Source organism: Zea mays, chromosome 10 (genome assembly GCF_902167145.1).
Source record: "Zea mays cultivar B73 chromosome 10, Zm-B73-REFERENCE-NAM-5.0, whole genome shotgun sequence".
Lineage (NCBI taxonomy): Eukaryota > Viridiplantae > Streptophyta > Magnoliopsida > Poales > Poaceae > Zea > Zea mays.
This window is the reverse complement of record NC_050105.1, coordinates 121,673,590-121,693,932: the sequence shown is the minus strand read 5'-3', so window position 1 is coordinate 121,693,932 and position 20,343 is coordinate 121,673,590. Positions and strand designations below refer to the sequence as shown.

The 20,343-nt window shown below is 42.6% G+C and overlaps 1 protein-coding gene and 1 long non-coding RNA gene across 3 annotated transcripts; one reads left to right on the top strand and one right to left on the bottom strand.

Moving 5' to 3' along the window:
* Positions 1–12,337: 12,337 nt before the first annotated feature.
* Positions 12,338–14,401, top strand: LOC100278959 (uncharacterized). Of its 2 annotated transcripts, NM_001152058.2 has the most exons (7): positions 12,424–12,722; positions 12,808–12,889; positions 13,072–13,133; positions 13,640–13,742; positions 13,842–13,883; positions 13,976–14,017; positions 14,161–14,345. In NM_001152058.2, the coding sequence occupies exons 1-7, from the start codon at positions 12,541–12,543 to the stop codon at positions 14,245–14,247; spliced, it is 600 nt and encodes a 199-aa protein (NP_001145530.2). In that variant the 5' UTR covers positions 12,424–12,540; the 3' UTR covers positions 14,248–14,345. The 2 variants fall into 2 exon arrangements, with proteins under 2 accessions (XP_035818904.1, NP_001145530.2); XM_035963011.1 differs by having other exon boundaries at positions 12,338–12,722; positions 13,842–14,017; positions 14,161–14,401.
* On the bottom strand, positions 13,313–14,031 carry LOC103641677 (uncharacterized). Its single transcript, XR_002265914.3, has 2 exons — positions 13,826–14,031; positions 13,313–13,694 (listed from the first exon to the last, which is right to left on the bottom strand). It is a non-coding gene; the product is annotated as an uncharacterized lncRNA (long non-coding RNA).
* Positions 14,402–20,343: the final 5,942 nt, after the last annotated feature.

Below are 20,343 nucleotides of genomic sequence, written 5' to 3'. Positions count from 1 at the left end.
CTACTGGGTGTCGCGCTACCGTTCATGGATGTTGCGAACGTTGTGGTGCTCTTTCTTCGAGCGTTTAGGCCCTCGCGTCCATCCCCTGCCAGGAACCCTGACTCCGGCACCGACTGCGCATGGCACATACTAGAATCTGAGGATTGTTGTTGGGGGTATGCTTCGTAGCCGAAGATCCTAAAAAGAACACCTTCGAAAGGTCTTCTCAGAAGCAAGCGCTGAAACTATTATCTATAAAGCTTCGGCACAAAGACAAATCTCAAGATGAAGGGTCGAACCGACTTAAAGATGAATTGACTTAAAGACCCTTGATGTTTTATGTCATTATTGTAGTCGATTGTAAAGGACATAAATGTAATTTTGCGCAGGTTGCATCCTCTGCCTATAAATAGGTGAACAGTATCCCGGCACTGTTCACGCGATCCTGTAATCACAGACACGTTGCGTTTGAATCATTCCTTCCAGTCAAGGCGAAGGTATAAATATGCCCAAATAACATGTTTTAATACTTATATACTCATATAATAAAACATGTGAATATATTTTATACTTTATATTTCATTTCTCATTGTTTGTTGTTTTACAAATATGATCACGAAGGTGAAATCTTCGTGATATTTTTACTCATGCCCTTCGTCCGAAGCTCATTAAATCCTTGGGGAGATAATGCTTCAGCGGACGAAGGGCATTTATACTTAACATCTTTGTGTTGCCTTGTTCTTAATTCATAGCATTTGAGAACAAGTCCCCAACATTGGCGCCCACCTCCGGTGAACTCACTTCCACTTTCTGAGCTGATGGCTTCGTTCAAAGCTGGAGTTGCTTTGGCTCCGAAGCTTGTACTCCCGATAACAGGCGGTTCATGCTCAGAGCCGGCTAACAAGAAGCAGAAGAAGGAGGCACAGAGAAGGGTACAACATGTAGGGGTGTAAGGACCCTTCATCAAGTCAAGATGGTCTCACATCCTGATTACCTTCTCCCAAGAGGATCTTCAGCTCAAGGATTACCCTCACAATGATGTTATGGTTATCTCTTGTGTTATCAAAGGATTTCTGGTCCATAATGTTTTGGTTGACACAGGCAGTGCAGCGGATATTATATTTGCTAAGGCCTTCAGACAGATGCAAGAGCCCGAAGAATAGATCCATGACACCACACATCCCCTTTGTGGCTTCGGAGGAAGGCAAATTGTAGCACTTGGCAAGATCACGATGCCAGTAACCTTCGGATTTATCAACAACACAAGGACTGAACAAGTTGTGTTTGATATTATTGACATGGAGTACCCTTACAACGCAATCATTGGTCGTGGTACTCTCAATGCTTTTGAAGCAATTCTTCATCCAGCATATCTTTGCATGAAGATACCTTCGGATCAAGGGCCTATTGCTATTCATGGAAGTCAGGAAGCTGCAAGAAAGGCCGAAGGAAACTGGACAGATTCAAAAGCAATCCATAACATAGATGGAGCTGAAGCTTGTGAGCAATACAAGTACAGAAGGGAGAAAGCTGCCTCGGCCGATCAGCCGAAGCCCATGCTCTTATGTGACGATATAGCAGAGCAGAAGGTGCTATTGGGATCTCAATTGTTTGAGGAACAGGAGAAAACTCTGATAAGGTTTCTGTTCAACAACAAAGATATCTTTGCATGGTCAGCTAATGATCTCTGTGGAGTCAACAGGGATGTTATTGAACACTCGCTCAATGTTGATCCATCCTTCAGACCCAGAAAGCAGAGGCTTCGGAAGATGTCTGACGACAAGGCTGAAGGTGCTCGGAATGAAGTGAAAAGACTCCTCAGCGCCGGAGTCATCAGAGAAGTGAAATACCCAGAATGGCTAGCCAACACTGTTATGGTAAAGAAAGCCAATGGTAAATGGAGAATGTGCATTGATTTTACTGATCTCAACAAGGCTTGTCCGAAGGATGAATTTCCATTACCAAGGATAGATTCTCTGGTAGACGCAGCAGCTTCGTCAGAGCTCATGAGTTTACTAGATTGTTATTCAGGCTACCATCAAATCTGGATGAAGAAGGAAGACGAGCCAAAAACCAGTTTCATCACCCCCAGTGGTACATATTGTTATCTTCGGATGCCTGAGGGGCTCAAGAATGCTGGAGGAAGCTTCAGCAGAATGACAGCAAAGGTCCTTCATTCTCAGATAGGCAGAAACGTGCTAACATATGTTGATGATATCATAGTAAAAAGCACGAAGCAAGAAAATCACATTGCTGATCTGCAGGAGACATTCGCTAATTTTAGGCAAGCTGGTCTGAAGCTGAATCCGGAAAAATGTGTCTTCGGGGTAAAGAAGGGGAAATTCCTTGGTTGTTTGGTTTCAACAAAAGGGATCGAAGCTAATCCAAATAAATCGAAGCTATCCTTCGGATGGAGCCGCCAAGCACAAAGAAAGGGGCTCAACGGCTGACAGGAAGACTGGCATCTTTGAATCGATTTATATCTAGATCGGCAGAGAGAAATTTACCATTCTTTGAAGTGGTGAAGTCAGCCAAAGTTTTTCAATGGGGATCAGCTCAGCAAAAAGCCTTCGAAGAACTGAAACAGTATTTGATAGATTTAACAACTTTAACTCCACCAGCGCCAGGGGCTCCTCTACTGTTATATGTGGCAGCTTCGCACTCTGCAGTAAGTGTGGCGCTTGTTCAGGAGAAGTTTGAAGGGCAATTGAAAAGGCAGGCTCCAGTATACTTCGTTTCTGAAGTTCTCAGTTTATCAAAGAAAAATTATATAGAATTGGAGAAGGTGTTGTATGCTGTTTTAATGGCCTCCAGGAAGCTTCGATATTATTTTCAAGCATACCATATAATTGTTCCTTCTTCACAGCCTTTGAAGGATATTATGAGAAACAGAGAAGCTACTGGAAGGATTGGAAAGTGGGCTGCGGAACTCAATGAGTTCTGCATTGATTATGTGCATAGATCTTCGATTCAGTCCCAAGCACTAGCAGATTTCATCGCTGACTGGACGCCAGGGGCTCAGGAAGAAGAAGCAACTAAAGATGTCGAAGCTTGGACAGTATTCTGCGATGGTTCCTGGGGAACCTTCGGGGCAGGTGCAGCTGCCGTTTTAATTGCACCTTCCAAAGTCAGAACATGTTACGCAGTGAAACTTGATTTTAGTTGTACAAATAATATTGCTGAATATGAAGCTTTGCTTTTGGGTCTTTGGAAGTTGAAAGCAATGGGGATAAGAAGGGCGGTCCTCAAAACTGATTCCCAAGTTATTTCTGGCCATGTTGACAAAAGTTGCAAAGCAAGAGATCCGAAGCTTGAAAAATATTTGGATACGGTTCGAAGACTTGAAGCCTCCTTCGAAGGGTTTTCTGTTAAGAATATTCCACGAGGAGAAAATGAACACGCTGATCTACTAGCCAAGTCAGCGGCACAGGGGCTGCCATTACCTTCGGAAGTTTTCTTTGAAACAATAAAAGCACCTTCGGTTGACCTTCTTGAAAGAGCAGTGCTCAATATATCTCCTGTTTATAGCGAAGATTGGAGAACTGAGATCATGTCTTTTCTCCAGGGCAATTTCCTTTCAGATGACGAAGCTTATCAAAAGAGAATAGCGGCAAGAGCCCGTCCATATGTAATAATAGAAGGGGAGTTATACAAGCATGGAGTCTGTTCTCCATTACTCAAATGTTTATCCAGAACTAAAGGTATAGAGCTGATGAAAGAAATACATGCAGGCCTGTGTGGATCTCACATCGGATCTAGGCCTTTGTTGGGTAAAGTTTTTCGTCAAGGATTCTATTGGCTGAAGGCAGCTTCGGATGCAGCAGAATTAGTCCAAAAATGCGAAGGTTGTCAAAAATGTGCAAGAGATCAAAAACAACCTTTGTCCTTAACTCAATTAATACAGCCCACTTGGCCATTGCAAAGATGGGGCCTTGATTTGCTAGGCCCACTTCCACCAACACAAGGGAATTTAAGATATGTTGTAGTGGCAGTGGAATATTTTTCTAAATGGATTGAGGTGAAGCCTTTAGCCACAATAACTTCGGTTACTGTTCAAAAGTTTTTCTGGCAAAATATTGTGTGTCGCTTCGGAGTGCTGAAGGCCATTACCGTGGACAATGGAACGCAGTTTGATGCCGAAGCTTTCAGAGAGTTTTGTGAACAAATTGGCACGAAGATCCATTTTGCATCAGTTCGGCATCCGGAGTCAAATGGACTTGTCGAAAGAGCTAATGGCATTATAATGACAGGAATAATGAAGTTAATCTTCAACCAGCCCAGGGGGAAGTGGCCGGACGAATTAATCAAAGTGGTGTGGGGCCACAACACAACAATATCAAGGTCAACAGGTTTTACACCATTCAAATTGTTGTTTGGTGACGAAGCAATAACCCCAGAAGAAGCTAAAGCGGGATCAATAAGAGTAATGGCTTTGGCAGAAGACGAAGCTGATTATTCTGTGGCAAAAGATGCTATAGAAGGGATCAGGCTTCAGGCTGTAGAGAATATCAATAAATATCAAGCCGAAACAATAAAATGGCGTGACAGAAAGGTTCGGTTAAAAAATATTAAGCCAGGACACTTGGTACTTCAGAGAGTTGCCAACCCAGACACAGTAGGCAAGCTGCAGTTGAAATGGGAAGGGCCTTTCCTGGTAGTATCTTCGTCAAGACCCGGTTCCTACAGGCTGAAGGATATGGACGGCAGCGACATTCCTAGATCTTGGAATGCAGATGAGCTTCGGCGGTATTATGTGTAACCTGATGTAATCTTTTTTATTCTTTCCTATGGCACCCTTTTCCTTTCCAAAGGGGGAGAAAGGTTTTTAATGGGGCCATAGCATGTAATTTCTCTTTTTCTTATATCAGCTCTACAAGAGCAGTATCCACCGAAGATGTAAATGTAAAAACTGGGCATGCACCATAGAGTGCAACGAGAAAAAAGAAAAAACAGGGAGAAGCTCGAAAGACGTCCCTAAGGGGATGCAGAGTACGACGAAGCTACAAAAAGCTGTTCCTAAGGGAGCGCAGCGTAAGTTTTCTACTCAAAAGTCGTTTCTAAGGGAATGCAGAGTTTACAACGAAAAGTCAACACTGATTCTGCCAAAATAAAAGGCGAAGCGTGAAAAGTCAACGCGAATACCGCCGAAATAAAAGGCGAATAAGCTCCTAAGGGAGGCTTACAGCGAAAAGTCAGCGCTGATACACCGAAAAATAAGCGGTGAAGCCGAAAAATAAACGGCAAAGATTTGTTATTCCTAAGGGAATAAGAGTGGTAATTATGGTTTTGTATGTGTCTTTGAACATTCATTTGCACGATACATTTCATCATACATTTGCATTCATAAACATTCACTTAGACATACATAGGATCATCATCATCATCACATACAAACTTGCTTCGGCTTTGAAAGATAAGGCTTCGGAAAAAAGGGAAAAAGAGGCAATTTTATGCTTCACTGTGTACGCAAAGAAGGGAAGGTGTTTTTCGCCTTCGGCTCAAAAAGTATTAATTTCGTCCACACCAAAGCATTTCATACATTGACGAAAAGGTAAGATTATATTACAAGGTATGGATAAAATCCACAAAGTGAAATTTAATTACATCATATACAAGTTATCACAGGAGTTTTTTGAGCTATTTCTACAGGCCATTCAAGCTTCGATAGCATCCATGGAGCTTCGACTTTTTTTTTACTCTGCAGCTTCAGTTTCAGCTTGGTCAACCTGTATGTAAGTATTATAAGCTAAATTCAAAACTCAAAGGAAAAGGTAAGCATAAGGTATAATATTGTTACCAGCTTAAGGTGGCTCTGGGCTTCGTCACCAGCTTTCTCTCGCCCACCCTTTGTCCATATCACCTTTATAAATTTATTCGCAATGCTTCGGGCGAGGTTAGGAATATCATCTAGAATTGCTGGTGATAGGCTGAAATTGGGTCTGTTGATAATTTTTCCGTGCTCACAGCCAGATTTCAGGAACGCAGCAGCGGTGCCCCGAGAAGCTACCAGGGCACAAAAGTCGCCGTGTCCGGCAATAACATCATCGAGGTCATCAATCTCACCTTCGATGTGTTCGAAGGCTCCTGGTAGATCTTCAGACGAAGGAATAAATTTTTCACTACTGGCCCCGACTGAATAAAACACCTTCTCCAGTCGTTGAACACATTGATTGCTGAATTTCAAACACTTGTTCTGAAGGTCTATCAATGATTTTTTCAAAACTAAACCATTCTGGATTTCAGCCTCAAGTTTTTCATTAAGCTTCAGCTTTTCTTGTTTCAAACTTTCTGACTAATAGAGAAGCTTCGTATTCAGTTCTGTTATTTTAGCTTCGGCTTCCACTAGTAAACCTTCAGTTGTTTGGAGTTCGAACTCTTTTTTCTCAAAAGCAGTTGTTTGATCTTTTATTTTGTTTTCTAAGTTTTCAATTATAACCTCGTACTTTTTATCTTCTAAATCCTGTTGCATCCTCAAAGCTTTGCTCAGTAGCATACTCTGTAAACGAACAACCTTCGTTAGAAAACATTTTTGTTATGAAAATAAAAAGTTAGAGGGAGATTGTTTACCTTGAAATTGGAATAAAACAAACTACCGACGATGTGTTATCGTCGGTAGCGGCTAATATCGGCTTCGAGCTTCGGGAAACCGATACTCTTTGATAGAGTACCGATAACCTTTGCTCCGGTCTGATCTCGGATGCAGCCTAGCTTCTCATCATCAACACCTCCGAAGAGAAGTGCCCCTGGCCGATAGCCGCAAGAAATAGCATACTCTTTTAATTCTTCTTTTTCGGCTTTTGTTAATTCTTGACCAACCAAGTTTTGAAAATTGAAAATTTCATCTTCCAGTGTTTCTTCGGCAATTTCTTTCTTTTTCTCGGCCTCTGGGGCCGAAGCCTCTTCGGTGGCTCCAGCAGCTTCTTCTGCGGCCATGTCTAGCAGAATTTTATCTATATCAAGAGCCATACTTTCCAAATTAATATCTTCGGCTCTAGTAGCTTCGGCATCTGTGGCCTCCGAAGGTGCAGCTTCAGTAGCTGTTGTGCTTTCAATATCCGGCACCTTCGGAGCTGAAGCCCTTGGTGGTGTTGCTTCAATCACTTCTGTCACAGTAACAATCCTTTGCCTCTTTGGCCTAGGTGCCTTTGTTTTTGTGGGCTCCTTTTCCTTATGAAAAAGCTTCGTCAGATGAAGCCCCAATGGACTTAGTTTGACAGGCAAAGTTTCAGTCATTACCTTTAGGATTTCCTCTATTTCAGTAGCAGAACATGTCGCAGAAGTCTTCTCTTCCTCATCAATTGATTTTTGCTTTGGGGTCGAGGCCTTTCTTTTCTTCGAAGCAACTGCTTTCGCCTCAGATTCTTGTTTCTTCTTCTTTGATTGATCTTCGCCGTCTTTATTCAAAGCACTAGCCACTCTTTTTCTTTTTTGCCCTTCGGCACTCTTGTCCAGTCGCTCATAGTCAGGATATTCAAAGCCTATAGCATCCATCACTCGTTTTAGCCTTCATTTCGGACGGGTGCCGAAGACCGCTATCATCAATTGATCTTCTTTTTTAGAATAATTTCCAAGAATTTTGTTGCACATTACTTCGATTGTATCCAGCCATTCTTGGCAGGGTACTTTGAAATGTCTCTTGAACTTGTAGTGGTAAGACAACCAAATAAGCTCCCCTTTCTTCTTTTCCCCTCTAGTTTCGGCATTTCCCACTCCTTCAAAGTCGGAAATACTCTGAAGGCCAAAAATTCCTGTACTAAGTCTCTAGTGCCAATATGATCTGCAATTACTCGAAATTCAGCCAAGGCAATCTGGCTCGGGCTCCCCGATAACATGTTGCACGGGGGTCTTGTTTCTCCGAAGGTCAGTTCTAACGGACTCTGGACCAATTTATCTTCATCTTCGTCAACTTTGACATAAAACCATTCAGATTTCCATCCTGCTGGCCATTTGCTTCGGTAACTAATCACTGGGAACTTTGTAGTTTTGCGGTAAGCAAAGTTGTAGCAGCCAAAATTTTCATGCAAACCATCCCCCCTAGCCTTGGTTTGGTAGTGCAGTTCGTGTACTCGGCAGAAACCTTCGGCGAATGGTTCCACCCCCTGGCTTCGGAGGGCCCAGATATAAACACTCAGCCTAACGATAGCGTTAGGCGTCAGCTGATGAAGGTAGATCCCATATTTCTTCAACACATTAGCAATCATCTTGCTCAGAGGGAATCTTAAACCAGCTTTAAAAAGACTTTTGAAAACCACCACTTCATTTTTTTCCCGGCTTCGGGATAGTTTCTTCTCCACCAAAATGAATCAATTCCTTCTTTGCTTCACTAAGATAGCCCAGCTTCACCATCTTAGGAAAATCAGCTTCGGAGATGGTGGACTTTCCGAAGTCCAGGTGGCTAGGCTTGCTCGGCACTGCACTGTTGTAATCATCTTCGGAATCAGTTTCTTCAACAGCAGCCCATTCTGCTTCGGCAGCAGGGATGTCCTCCGGTGTTACCAACCCAGAGCGCTTCATTGCTTCTGAAATAGGAACAGTCTCAATAGCTTCGGTCTCATCTCCCTCACGATCGACCCGAGCAGTAGAGCGAACTCTGGCCATTTGATTATGACTTACTTGAAATTTTTGGTGTTGACTTTTCTGTTTTTTTCGAAGCTCTTACTCTTGTGCCGAAGCATAATCACAAGCGAAGTTTCGTCTGAGCACGATGATTAAGCTTCGGCTATGACTAAAAATTTGGCAGCAAAACAGTGCAATAGCAATGAATGCCGTGGTAACTTCACACCTACCCGTCTGTTTATATAGTGTCGCAGGTGGGAAGGTGAATCGGCAAGGTCTCCAGCACCGAACAAACAGTCACCCGCACTCACTGAACGGTGGGCCATAGGGTCCGAGAAGGTGAATCGCTGGCGCGCGCGTAATTGGTGCAAGATGGGGCGCGCGCGACGATTATTTTAATCGTTTCTCGCCAACGAGCTCAGGGAAGGTGTTTTTTGGATCTTCGGCGTCCCGAAGCCTAGAAGACTTTTTCACGGATCAAGCTCGTTACGAAAAACGATCTAGCACCGCGAAGGGGCTACTGTTGGGGGTATGCTTCGTAGCCGAAGATCCTAAAAAGAACACCTTCGAAAGGTCTTCTCAGAAGCAAGCGCCGAAACTATTATCTATAAAGCTTCGGCACAAAGACAAATCTCAAGATGAAGGGTCGAACCGACTTAAAGATGAATTGACTTAAAGACCCTTGATGTTTTATGTCATTATTGTAGTCGATTGTAAAGGACATAAATGTAATTTTGTGCAGGTTGCATCCTCTGCCTATAAATAGGTGAACAGTATCCCGGCACTGTTCACGCGATCCTGTAATCACAGACACGTTGCGTTTGAATCATTCCTTCTAGTCAAGGCGAAGGTATAAATATGCCCAAATAACATGTTTTAATACTTATATACTCATATAATAAAACATGTGAATATATTTTATACTTTATATTTCATTTCTCATTGTTTGTTGTTTTACAAATATGATCACGAAGGTGAAATCTTCGTGATATTTTTACTCATGTCCTTCGTCCGAAGCTCATTAAATCCTTGGGGAGATAATGCTTCAGCGGACGAAGGGCATTTATACTTAACATCTTTGTGTTGCCTTGTTCTTAATTCATATCATTTGAGAACAAGTCCCCAACATTGGAAGTCCCCAACAATTGTCAATGCTAGAATCTGGTGATTCTTTGAGCTGTTTGCATGTTGACGCTTATGTGCCGATTCAACGAGGCTAAAGCTACACATTTCATGTAACTCTGTACAAAATTGTAAGTTTGTTTTGATCATGATTTTCATGGATGTTCTGGTGTAAATTTAATATATATTTTTTCTCTATTAATTTCTTGAGAATTAAAGCTGGAGGTCTTGAAGATTTGTCCTTAACAGTTTATATTGTCAGTTTTACAAGAGCAGATATCTCATTACACTGGTTGTTGTTCTTGGATTTGAAATTTCTATTGGAGTTGTTGTCTGGAACTCTGGATAGCATGATGTGGTAAGAGCAGCTGATGATAAGATAATATATATGTTGCTCATGTAAAGAAGTGTAGAACAAAAAGGTCTCGACTTATAGTGAGTTCGTTTTCCCACTGTTCTGTAATCTTTCAGTTGGTTTGACCACGGTTGAAGGAATCTGATACTGCTACCGAGACATGAGAGACTATGCACGAGACATGCAAATTAACAAGACTCATACAAGCGCGGAACAGTATGCTGATGGGGCATAAGGGTAACACATGCTCAGGTTTTAACATATTTGGCTTCCGAGTAAACTTTCTCCAGACCTCCAAGGAAATATAAGATCCGATTAGATATGTGCCGATGCTCATTCCAGCGTACTCCCGTTGCAACGCACGGGCACACACCTAGTAGATTGATAATTGTTGGAGGACAGCCCAACACTTGGACCAGTCGACAGGTCCAGTCCTCAGGCTGACCATTTCATCTATATATCTTCCCTCAGGCTGTCAACAGATCTCAAGATTGTTATTAGTTTTAAAAATATTTATTGAAATACAAAAAAGATTGAATAATTTTACTTTCTAATCATTTTTGTATTTCTTTTTGTTGGTTTCATAGGGATTCCTAGGATTTGCTGAATGATTTGTATGATTTCATTGCTGTGCCTCACTGCTGGGAATCTGGGATCGACTTCCAATATTTACTTGAAGATAGTTGGTTCAGAATATAATAATAATAAGATCTAAAGCAATGTCAAAGGGCTTATCAAAGGAGTGGTCCTGGTAAACTGCAACCATGGCCCACATGGAGCCATACAGTTTATCTTTAGTTTGATAGTTTGGTCAATTAAGATTTTGTTTTCAGTTGTGCGTGCTGCTGAAATATTCTTATTATCAAGAAAAGCAGTGGTCCTAAGGTAAGCAGATGGTGCATGTTAATCTTTTAGTACTTACCTATTTTGGAATGTGCAAATGACAAGGTTCTGGCCCTTGAACGAACTGATGCATTCGTCTCAGCTAAACAAAATTGTAGTGCCAAGCACCAAACTGAAACCTGCAAAACCGCTGGCAGTTTGGTTGTTCGAGTCCGTCATCCCAAAAGAACAGGTTGTGCCTCTGACAGCTCCATTTGATACCCTTTTGGTTACTGTTGGAGTTTCACGTATAGAATTGTAGAAAGCAGAGGTCCAGAAGCCAAGTTTACAAACAAACAGTTCTTTTTAGGGCTTGTTCGGTTATTCCCAATACACATGGATTAGATGGGATTGGAAAAAATTGAGAAGAGATTTGACTTGTTTGGGATTCAAACTCATCCAATCCCATTCAATCCACATGGATTGAGAGCTAACCGAACAAGCCCTTAATTGGAAAATGTGGTGTGTGTAGCGGCACCTCAACAACTAATTAGAAGTGTGCACCTTTTCTACTTGTGCTATTTAGAAATGAGTTTAGAGCACACATCTGACCAATGTTGTTTTCTGTAATTTGAACCAGATGGCACTGGCAGGCATCAAGAATATGAGCTTAGAAGAAAAGTAGGCGCAGGTTGTCAGTTTTTGTTAGTCTGACATTTCAAAGCAGAACAAGTTCTTAACAATGTAAAGTGTAAATGTCTTTACATGGGATATATTCTGTCGCTAAATATTCAGTGTGATCATCGACAGCTCGATTGTTTAGTATGGAGGCAGTACAGGTGACATGAATTTATTTATTCATTTAGAAAATAACTTTATGCGCTCTGAACCCAGTTATCATTTACCTACTGCAGTTTTGATAGCAAGCTATTATAGCTACAGAAAATGTGACCCCCGAGGCAGTTAGGAATCAAACATGAAAGATGACCTAGCTTGATGTCTGAAATTTCAAGGACACAGAATGGTTTTTTTCCAGTGCTTTTGGTTCCTTCCCTACGAGCAAGGTTTCATTTCATGTGTCAGTGTCAGACTTTGTTGCCATTATCAAAACAATATTTTTTAGTTCAGGTACTCAGTGAAAAATGTCTAGTGTATTGCTTTTGCCCCTCTAGAAAGAGCGCTATGCTTGTTCGCTTGGCTTTAATCTTTACCGATTTCTACTGCTTTTACAGTGTTTTTGTCTTTATGAATTACAGCTGCAGCAGTCCAAACAGCCGGCTTTAGTTCAGCATGCTTGTTTCTCTGTCTCTACCGCAGCCACTAAGATAATTTTCAAATTTGGTGATATTTATGGTGTAAGAGTTTCTTTACCCCTCTTTCTCTTGGCAATATAAAAAATACGCAGCTCTCCTCCGTGTTCAAGAAAAATGATCTACATACATCTCTGTTCAAGAAAATGATCTACAACAGTTCAGATCCTGTATGTAGGCCTTTACAAAGTGGAAGGACTGGCCTACCAGTTTATTCCTTGTTCTCAGGACTCACGGGCGACAATAAAATGCTCGCTTCCATGGTGGATCCAAGTCGCCATCTGCCTCATCCAGTGCAAGAGGGAGATCAAACTGGCCACAGCAGTCTCAGAAGCTAGTCAAAACTAGTGGGAGGCTGTGTGCACAGAACTAGAAAAGAAAAGGCTTGGAGATCGAATGGCTCGTGGTAAGGTTCAGATGAGGAGGATAGAGAACCCAGTGCACCGGCAGGTCACCTTCTGCAAGCGGCGAATGGGCCTGCTGAAGAAAGCTAGGGAGTTGTCTGTTCTCTGTGACGCTGCTATCGGTGTCATCGTGATCTCCCCCCATGGCAAGATCTATGACTTAGCCACCAATGGGTCTGTATTTCTTCCAGGTTTATCAATACAAACGTCACTATGCGTACTGATTGTTGCTCATTTCTTTAAAATTCCTTGGCGTTAGGAACATGCAAGGTTTGATCGAGAGGTACAGGAGAGCCTGTTCAGAAATGCATGGCGAAAGTAGCAACCACAACGAAACTCAGGTCAGGAACTGACAAAGTCATATGGAGATTAAGGAGGAAACTCTTTTTTTTTTTTTTTTTTGCTTAGTGCACCTGTACGTCCTTGGCATCCGTTTATCCGTGATTCTATAAGGACTTCTTAAGCACTAACAATCATTCTTCTGTACGCTGAATCGCTGATATTAATTCACTTGTTTTTGCAGACGATAAAACAAGAGGTGTTAGCATTAACGCATGAAATTGATTTGCTTCAAAAGGGATTCAGGTAAAGTAACGGTGTCCCATGTATACTGTAAAAAAACATAATGAACTCTGCATAGACTAGAGTAAAATTTATTGTCTTGCGCGCTACATGCTTTTTGCAAACAATAGTGTGTACGGCATGCAGCATCAGAAAAAGAACTGAAAGTGTTAATGATAGCACAAAGCTAGGTTGGATAAGAGTAACACAAGTTGCATGACATCTCTTCACAGATGTAGCCAGGAGAGCTGTTGTGAATTCAGAAGAATTTGTGAGTAGCTAAAGATGGTCCTTTTTTTGAAATAAAGATGTTCCTTCCATTACTTTCCTATTTCTTTTATTTTCTAAAACGTGTACAAAACCGCCATCCAGCTTCATAAACTTTGGAGAGGATGCAGCTTCGTAGCTATATTTATGTTCAACAACTTACCAGTACAGCTGATGGTCATGTTGAACTACCAAGAATCCACAAATCACAAATTATAGAATCGATTGCAGGGCTCATGACAGATCTCAGCACATCCATGCAGGTACATGCATGGAGAGAATGATATAAACCACATGAATCTTGTCGAGCTCCAGACCCTGGAAAATAATCTTGAAATGTGGGCAAATAACATTCGCTCCCAGAAGGTAAGTTTTAGCTTCTTGATACACACAGATGAAATCTTTTTTTCAAAAAGAAAAATAGTATCTGCAAGTTCAGATGTACTGACCTCATATGTTGAACAGATGCAGATCATCTCCAGGGAGATTGACATGCTCAGGAACAAGGTCAGGTTCAGTATTTGTCGCTCTGTTCCTGCAACAAAGCTCAGGCTCAGCAATTTCCGTCACCGAAGGTTCTTTGCGCTTCTGTTTTGCAGGAGGCCATACTGCAGGCTGTCAATGGCGTGCTTCAGGAAAGGGTATTGCAAAATCTGCGTAGCTTTTCTTTTATAATATTTATATATAAAGAACACTCTCTCTGAAAGATCGCATTAGGATCTACTGATCTAGGAATGGATAGATGCGCTGGCCAACCATAACAGATATAATCCTGTGCATGCAGATAATCGAGCAGAATGGGATTCTGAATTTCAGCGGCACGGCGATGACACCGTCCCAGCTAACCATGGAGAGTAACTACTATTTGTAGGCAAAGCTGTCATCCTACGAATTTATATACGTTTGGTTCCGAAAATGTATGGTGTTTCATTTTGTTCCAAGTCAAACATCTTGACCAAGTTTGTAGAAAATACAGTAACAATCTACATACAATACGGAATAAATGCACTACAGCTCATATTTAATTGTGGATTTAATTAACTAAGGGGATGTTTGAATGCACTAGAGATAATATTTAGTTAGCTAAAATATACTAGTAGAATTAGCTAGCTAACAAATAGTTAGCTAACGAGTAGCTAATTTACTGTAAATAGCTAATATCTAGGGTGTTTGGATGTCTCTAGCTAATTTTAGCCACTAACTATTATCTCTAGTGCATTCAAATACCCCTAATTTGATGTTGTAGATATTGGTACAATTTTCTACGGACTTGGTCACAACTAGAAAAGTTTGAATTGGTACAAAAAAAAGACCTAAATCCAACGAGAAAAGTTTGACTTGGTCATAAGCTCTGCCACTCCATCTTGGGGAAAATTAGTATTTGGATCTATGAAAGATCTACGTGTGTAAATAAACTACCTAGATTGAATTGTCTCTGTTCAATATGATAGAACTTTGTGAATAAAATGATGAAATTTGACAGCAGGAGGGAATCTAGTACCAAGGTTGCAACCCCGATCGCGGTTCAATAATATCTATACTATATTAAATTTTAGTCCACAAAGCTTAACTAAAATAGGTCATAACTTCCTTCCTAACCACGGTACTCGGAACCTGAGCCGCCCACGCCCGTGCCCAGGTCTGGACCAGAGGGGGCGCTAGGTGGGCGGCCGCCTCCTAACCACGGTACTCAGAACCTGAGCCGCCCACGCCCGTGCCCAGGTCTGGACCAGAGGGGGCGCTAGGTGGGCGGCCGCCCAGGCCCCCACTCAAGTATATAAGTATAAATTTAAGTATAATACTTAGAGTGTATTTGGTTCAGTTTTCTACACTATATTTGCTACCAAAATTTTGAAATCTCAACCAAACGGGTACAACAACATAATCAATTCCTGAAAATATCAGCTCACAGCAGCTTTTTTACAGCTCACAACTAGAATTAGATTTTCTGAAATCCACAACTGAACTAAACATACCCTTAGTTGTTTAATCGGCCTAATCAGTGTTGGCTTGGTTGCCCTAATGCTACAGTAGTCTAGCCCTGCTACCCTGAGTAGTACGCCATCATCGAACTTAGACATTATCGAACCTGGCCAAACCAATCCCAAGTACCAAGTCAAAACAGACTACATTGAGAAAACCTAATTCATGTCTCTACCATGCTGTCAAAGGACAGGGCTGAAGACACGCTCGACAATCAACGTTCGCACATACGCATACATGTATACGACAGCTAGGGAGCCAGCTAATTGTCGTTTGGCCTGTTGTTTGCTTTGGCCTGCTAGGGAGCCAGCTAATGGTTTGTGAATTCTAATTAAATAACTTTTTTACTCATTAGTAATGTAATAATGTTGTACCTTTCAAAATGTGTGTTTATATATAGAGAGAGATTATGTATAAATATATGGTTAAAATGACCATATATAAGCTTTTGCCTAGAGTCCGTTAAATCTCAAGCACGACCCTGCCCGTGCCACCAGCACTTTGCACGTCGCTAGAGCACGCCATCACCAACACAGCAGCACGTGGACCCACACTTGTCCCTCATCCATGCCACAACACTGCAGCAATACCAGCTATAGGAAACCCTAACCCCTGAGTGCGGTTAGGAAATGTTTTAATAGACTTATTAGTTGGGGCAGACCCATTATAGTAGGGACGAGAGGGTAATTACATAGGAAATACCTAAAACTCTAATAGGTACTCTAACACCTCCGTAGTCTCAACTCTATCCTGTACTGAGAGCACCTAGAGGGGGGGTGAATAGGTGATCCTGTAAAACTTAAAACTTAAGCCACAAAACTTGGTTAAGTGTTAGCACAATAATCACCAAGTAGCTAGAGAGAAGAATTTGCACAATACGATAACCTCAAAGAGATCAACACAGAGATGACACAGTGGTTTATCCCGTGGTTCGACCAAGTACAAAACTTGCCTACTCCACGTTGTGGCGTCCCAACGGACGAGAGTTGCACTCAACTCCTCTCAAGTGATCCAATGATCAACTTGAATACCACAGTGTTTTGCTTTTCTTTTCTTATCCCGTTCGCGAGGAATCTCCACAACTTGGAGCCTCTCGCCCTTACACTTTTGATGTTCACAAAGAATCACGGAGTAAGGGAGGGATGAGCAACTCACACAAGACACAAAGATCACAGCAACTACGCACACACAAGACCCAGACTTGAGCTCAAAAGACTAGCACACTAGAACGAGGCTCAAATCACTAGAATGGCGAACAAGTGCGCAAGAATGATGTGTGAGTGATCAATAGTGCTCAAAGGATGCTTGGTGTACTCCTCCATACGCCTAGGGGTCCCTTTTATAGCCCCAAGGCAGCTAGGAGCCGTTGAGAGCAATCTAGGAAGGCTGATCTTGCCTTCTGCCGACTGGAGCACCGGACAGTCTGGTGCACACCGGACATGTCCGGTGCCCGATTTCTTTCCATAAATGGCGCAGTCGACCGTTGGCAGCCTGAGAGCCGTTGGCGCACCGGACATGTCCGGTGCACACCGGACAGTCCGGTGCCCCCTTCTAGTCGTTGGCTCGGCCACGTGTCCCGCGCAGATCGCGCGGCCGACCGTTGGCCCGGCCGACCGTTGGCTCACCGGACAGTCCGGTGCACACCGGACAGTCCGGTGAATTATAGCCGTACGTCGCCGATGAATTCCCGAGAGCGGCTTGTTCGCCAGAGCCAGCCTGGCGCACCGGACACTGTCCGGTGCACCACCGGACAGTCCGGTGCTCCCAGACTGAGCAGACTTTGGCTGAACAAAGTCATCTCATTTCCAATTCGATTTTTCCTGTTTCCAACACTTAGACACAATACATTAGTCACTAAAACAATGTACTAAGTCTGAGAAACATACCTTTATCCTTGATTTGTACTTTGTCCACATTTTACACTTAGGCACTTGTGTTGGACACTAAATCACCAAAATACTTAGAAATGGCCCAAGGGCACATTTCCCTTTCAATCTCCCCCTTTTTGGTGATTTATGCCAACACAATATAAAGCAAGTGGAACAAATACAATATCACTTCAAACAAGGACTCAAATCATTTGATTCAAATTTGACATATATGGATTACTCTTTGCCACCACTTGGTTTGTTTTTGCAAATCAAACTCAAATTTCTATCTCTAAGTCAAACACACATGTTAAGAGAGTCATTCCAAGAGAAATTGATTCAAGATTTCAAAAACTCCCCTTTTTCCCATAATCAACATTTCTCCCCACAAGAAGCCAACTTTTGACAAGAGAGACAATAAAAGAGTTTTGACAAACCAAAAGCTCTATTCTACTATTTTCAAAATCTCTCAAGTGGTAGCTGATCCATTTATCGCTTTGGCCTTTATTTTCTCCCCCTTTGGCATCAAGCACCAAAACGGGATTAACCTTGGCCCTTGAACCCCATTGCCTTACCAAAATCTTCAATAAGAATACAAAGGCAATAAGAGTACATGAGATGAACTTGGAATAAGTTACCCTCTCATCGGAGTGCAGTGGAAGTCTTTCATGGTCCAAGTCCACCTTTTTCCTTTCAATCCTTCTTCGAGACTAAATCATCAAACTCAAGCACATGGTTAGTCTCAAATGGTCAAGTTGTAACACATCTCCCCCTAAACATGTGCATCACTTTGCAACGGACTTGTGAGGTCCAGGGAGTGTTTGTACAACTTGAGCACCATTATTTAGCAACAAAATGCATAGGGAACAATGATCAAAGGCATAAACACATGTATGCTATAAATCAATCCAGGTTCCGCGAATCTAAGATATTTAGCTCACTACGCAACCTGCAAAAGGTCTTCTCATCTAGAGGCTTGGTAAAGATATCGGCTAGCTGGTTCTCGGTGCTAACATGAAACACTTCGATATCTCCCTTTTGCTGGTGGTCTCTCAAAAAGTGATGCCGGATGTCTATGTGCTTCGTGCGGCTGTGCTCAATAGGATTTTCCGCCATGCGGATAGCACTCTCATTATCGCATAGGAGTGGGACTTTGCTCAGATTGTAGCCAAAGTCCCTCAGGGTTTGCCTCATCCAAAGTAGTTGTGCGCAACACTTTCCTGCAGCAACATACTCGGCCTCAGCGGTGGATAGGGCAACGGAGGTTTGTTTCTTAGAATTCCATGACACCAGGGACCTTCCTAAGAATTGGCACGTCCCCGATGTACTCTTCCTATCGACCTTACATCCAGCATAGTCGGAATCTGAATATCCAATCAAGTCAAAGGTAGACCCCTTTGGATACCAGAGCCCGAAGCAAGGCGTAGCAACTAAATATCTAAGGATTCGCTTCACTGCCACTAAGTGACATTCCTTAGGATCGGATTGAAATCTAGCACACATGCATACGCTTAGCATAATATCCGGTCTACTAGCACATAAATAAAGTAAAGACCCTATCATTGACCGGTATGCCTTTTGATCAACGGACTTACCTCCTTTGTTGAGGTCAGTGTGTCCGTCGGTCCCCATCGGAGTCTTTGCGGGCTTGGCGTCCTTCATCCCAAACCGCTTCAGTAAGTCTTGTGTGTACTTCGTTTGAGAGATGAAGGTGCCATCCTTGAGTTGCTTCACTTGGAACCCAAGGAAGTAGTTCAACTCGCCCATCATTGACATCTCGAATTTCTGCGTCATCACCCTGCTAAATTCTTCACAAGACTTTTTATTCGTAGAACCAAATATTATGTCATCGACATAAATTTGGCACACAAAAAGATCACCGTCACAAGTCTTAGTGAAAAGAGTTGGATCGGCTTTTCCAACCTTGAAAGCATTAGCAATTAAGAAATCTCTAAGGCATTCATACCATGCTCTTGGGGCTTGCTTAAGTCCATAGAGCGCCTTAGAGAGCTTACACACGTGGTCGGGGTACCGTTCATCCTCGAAGCCAGGGGGTTGCTCTACGTACACTTCCTCCTTGATTGGCCCGTTGAGGAAAGCGCTCTTCACATCCATTTGGAACAACCTGAAAGAATGGTGAGCGGCATATGCTAGCAAGATATGAATGGACTCTAGCCTAGCCACAGGAGCAAAAGTCTCCTCAAAGTCCAAACCTGCGACTTGGGCATAACCTTTTGCCACAAGTCGAGCCTTGTTCCTTGTCACCACTCCGTGCTCGTCTTGTTTGTTGCGGAACACCCACTTGGTTCCCACAACATTTTGCTTAGGACGAGGCACCAGCGTCCAAACTTCATTCCTCTTGAAGTTGTTGAGCTCCTCTTGCATGGCCAACACCCAGTCCGGATCTAGCAAGGCCTCCTCTACCCTGAAAGGCTCAATAGAAGAGACAAAGGAGTAATGCTCACAAAAATTAACTAATCGAGACCGAGTAGTTACTCCCTTGCTAATATCACCAAGAATTTGATCGACTGGATGATCCCTTTGGATCGTCGCTCGAACTTGGGTTGGAGGTGCATGTGATGCTTCTTCCTCTTCGACTTGAACATCCTGTGCTCCCCCTTGATCATGCGCCTCCACTTGAGGTACCTGTTCGTCATCTTGGGTTGGGGGATGCACCATAGTTGAGGAAGAAGGTTGATCTTGCTCCAAATGTTCCTGAGGCCGTACATCTCCAATCTCCATGGTGCGTATCGCGGCCGTTGGACCGTCTTCTTCATCTACATCATCAAGATCAACAACTTGCTCACTTGGAGAGCCATTAGTCTCATCAAATACAACGTCGCTAGAGACTTCAACTAAACCCGATGATTTGTTGAAGACCCTATACGCCTTTGTATTTGAGTCATAACCTAATAAAAACCCTTCTACAGCCTTGGGAGCAAATTTGGAATTCCTACCCTTCTTCACTAGAATATAGCATTTACTCCCAAATACACGAAAGTACGATACATTGGGTTTGTTACCAGTTAGCAGCTCATATGAAGTCTTCTTGAGGAGGCGGTGAAGGTAGACCCGGTTGATGGCGTGACAAGCCGTGTTCACGGCTTCCGAGCAAA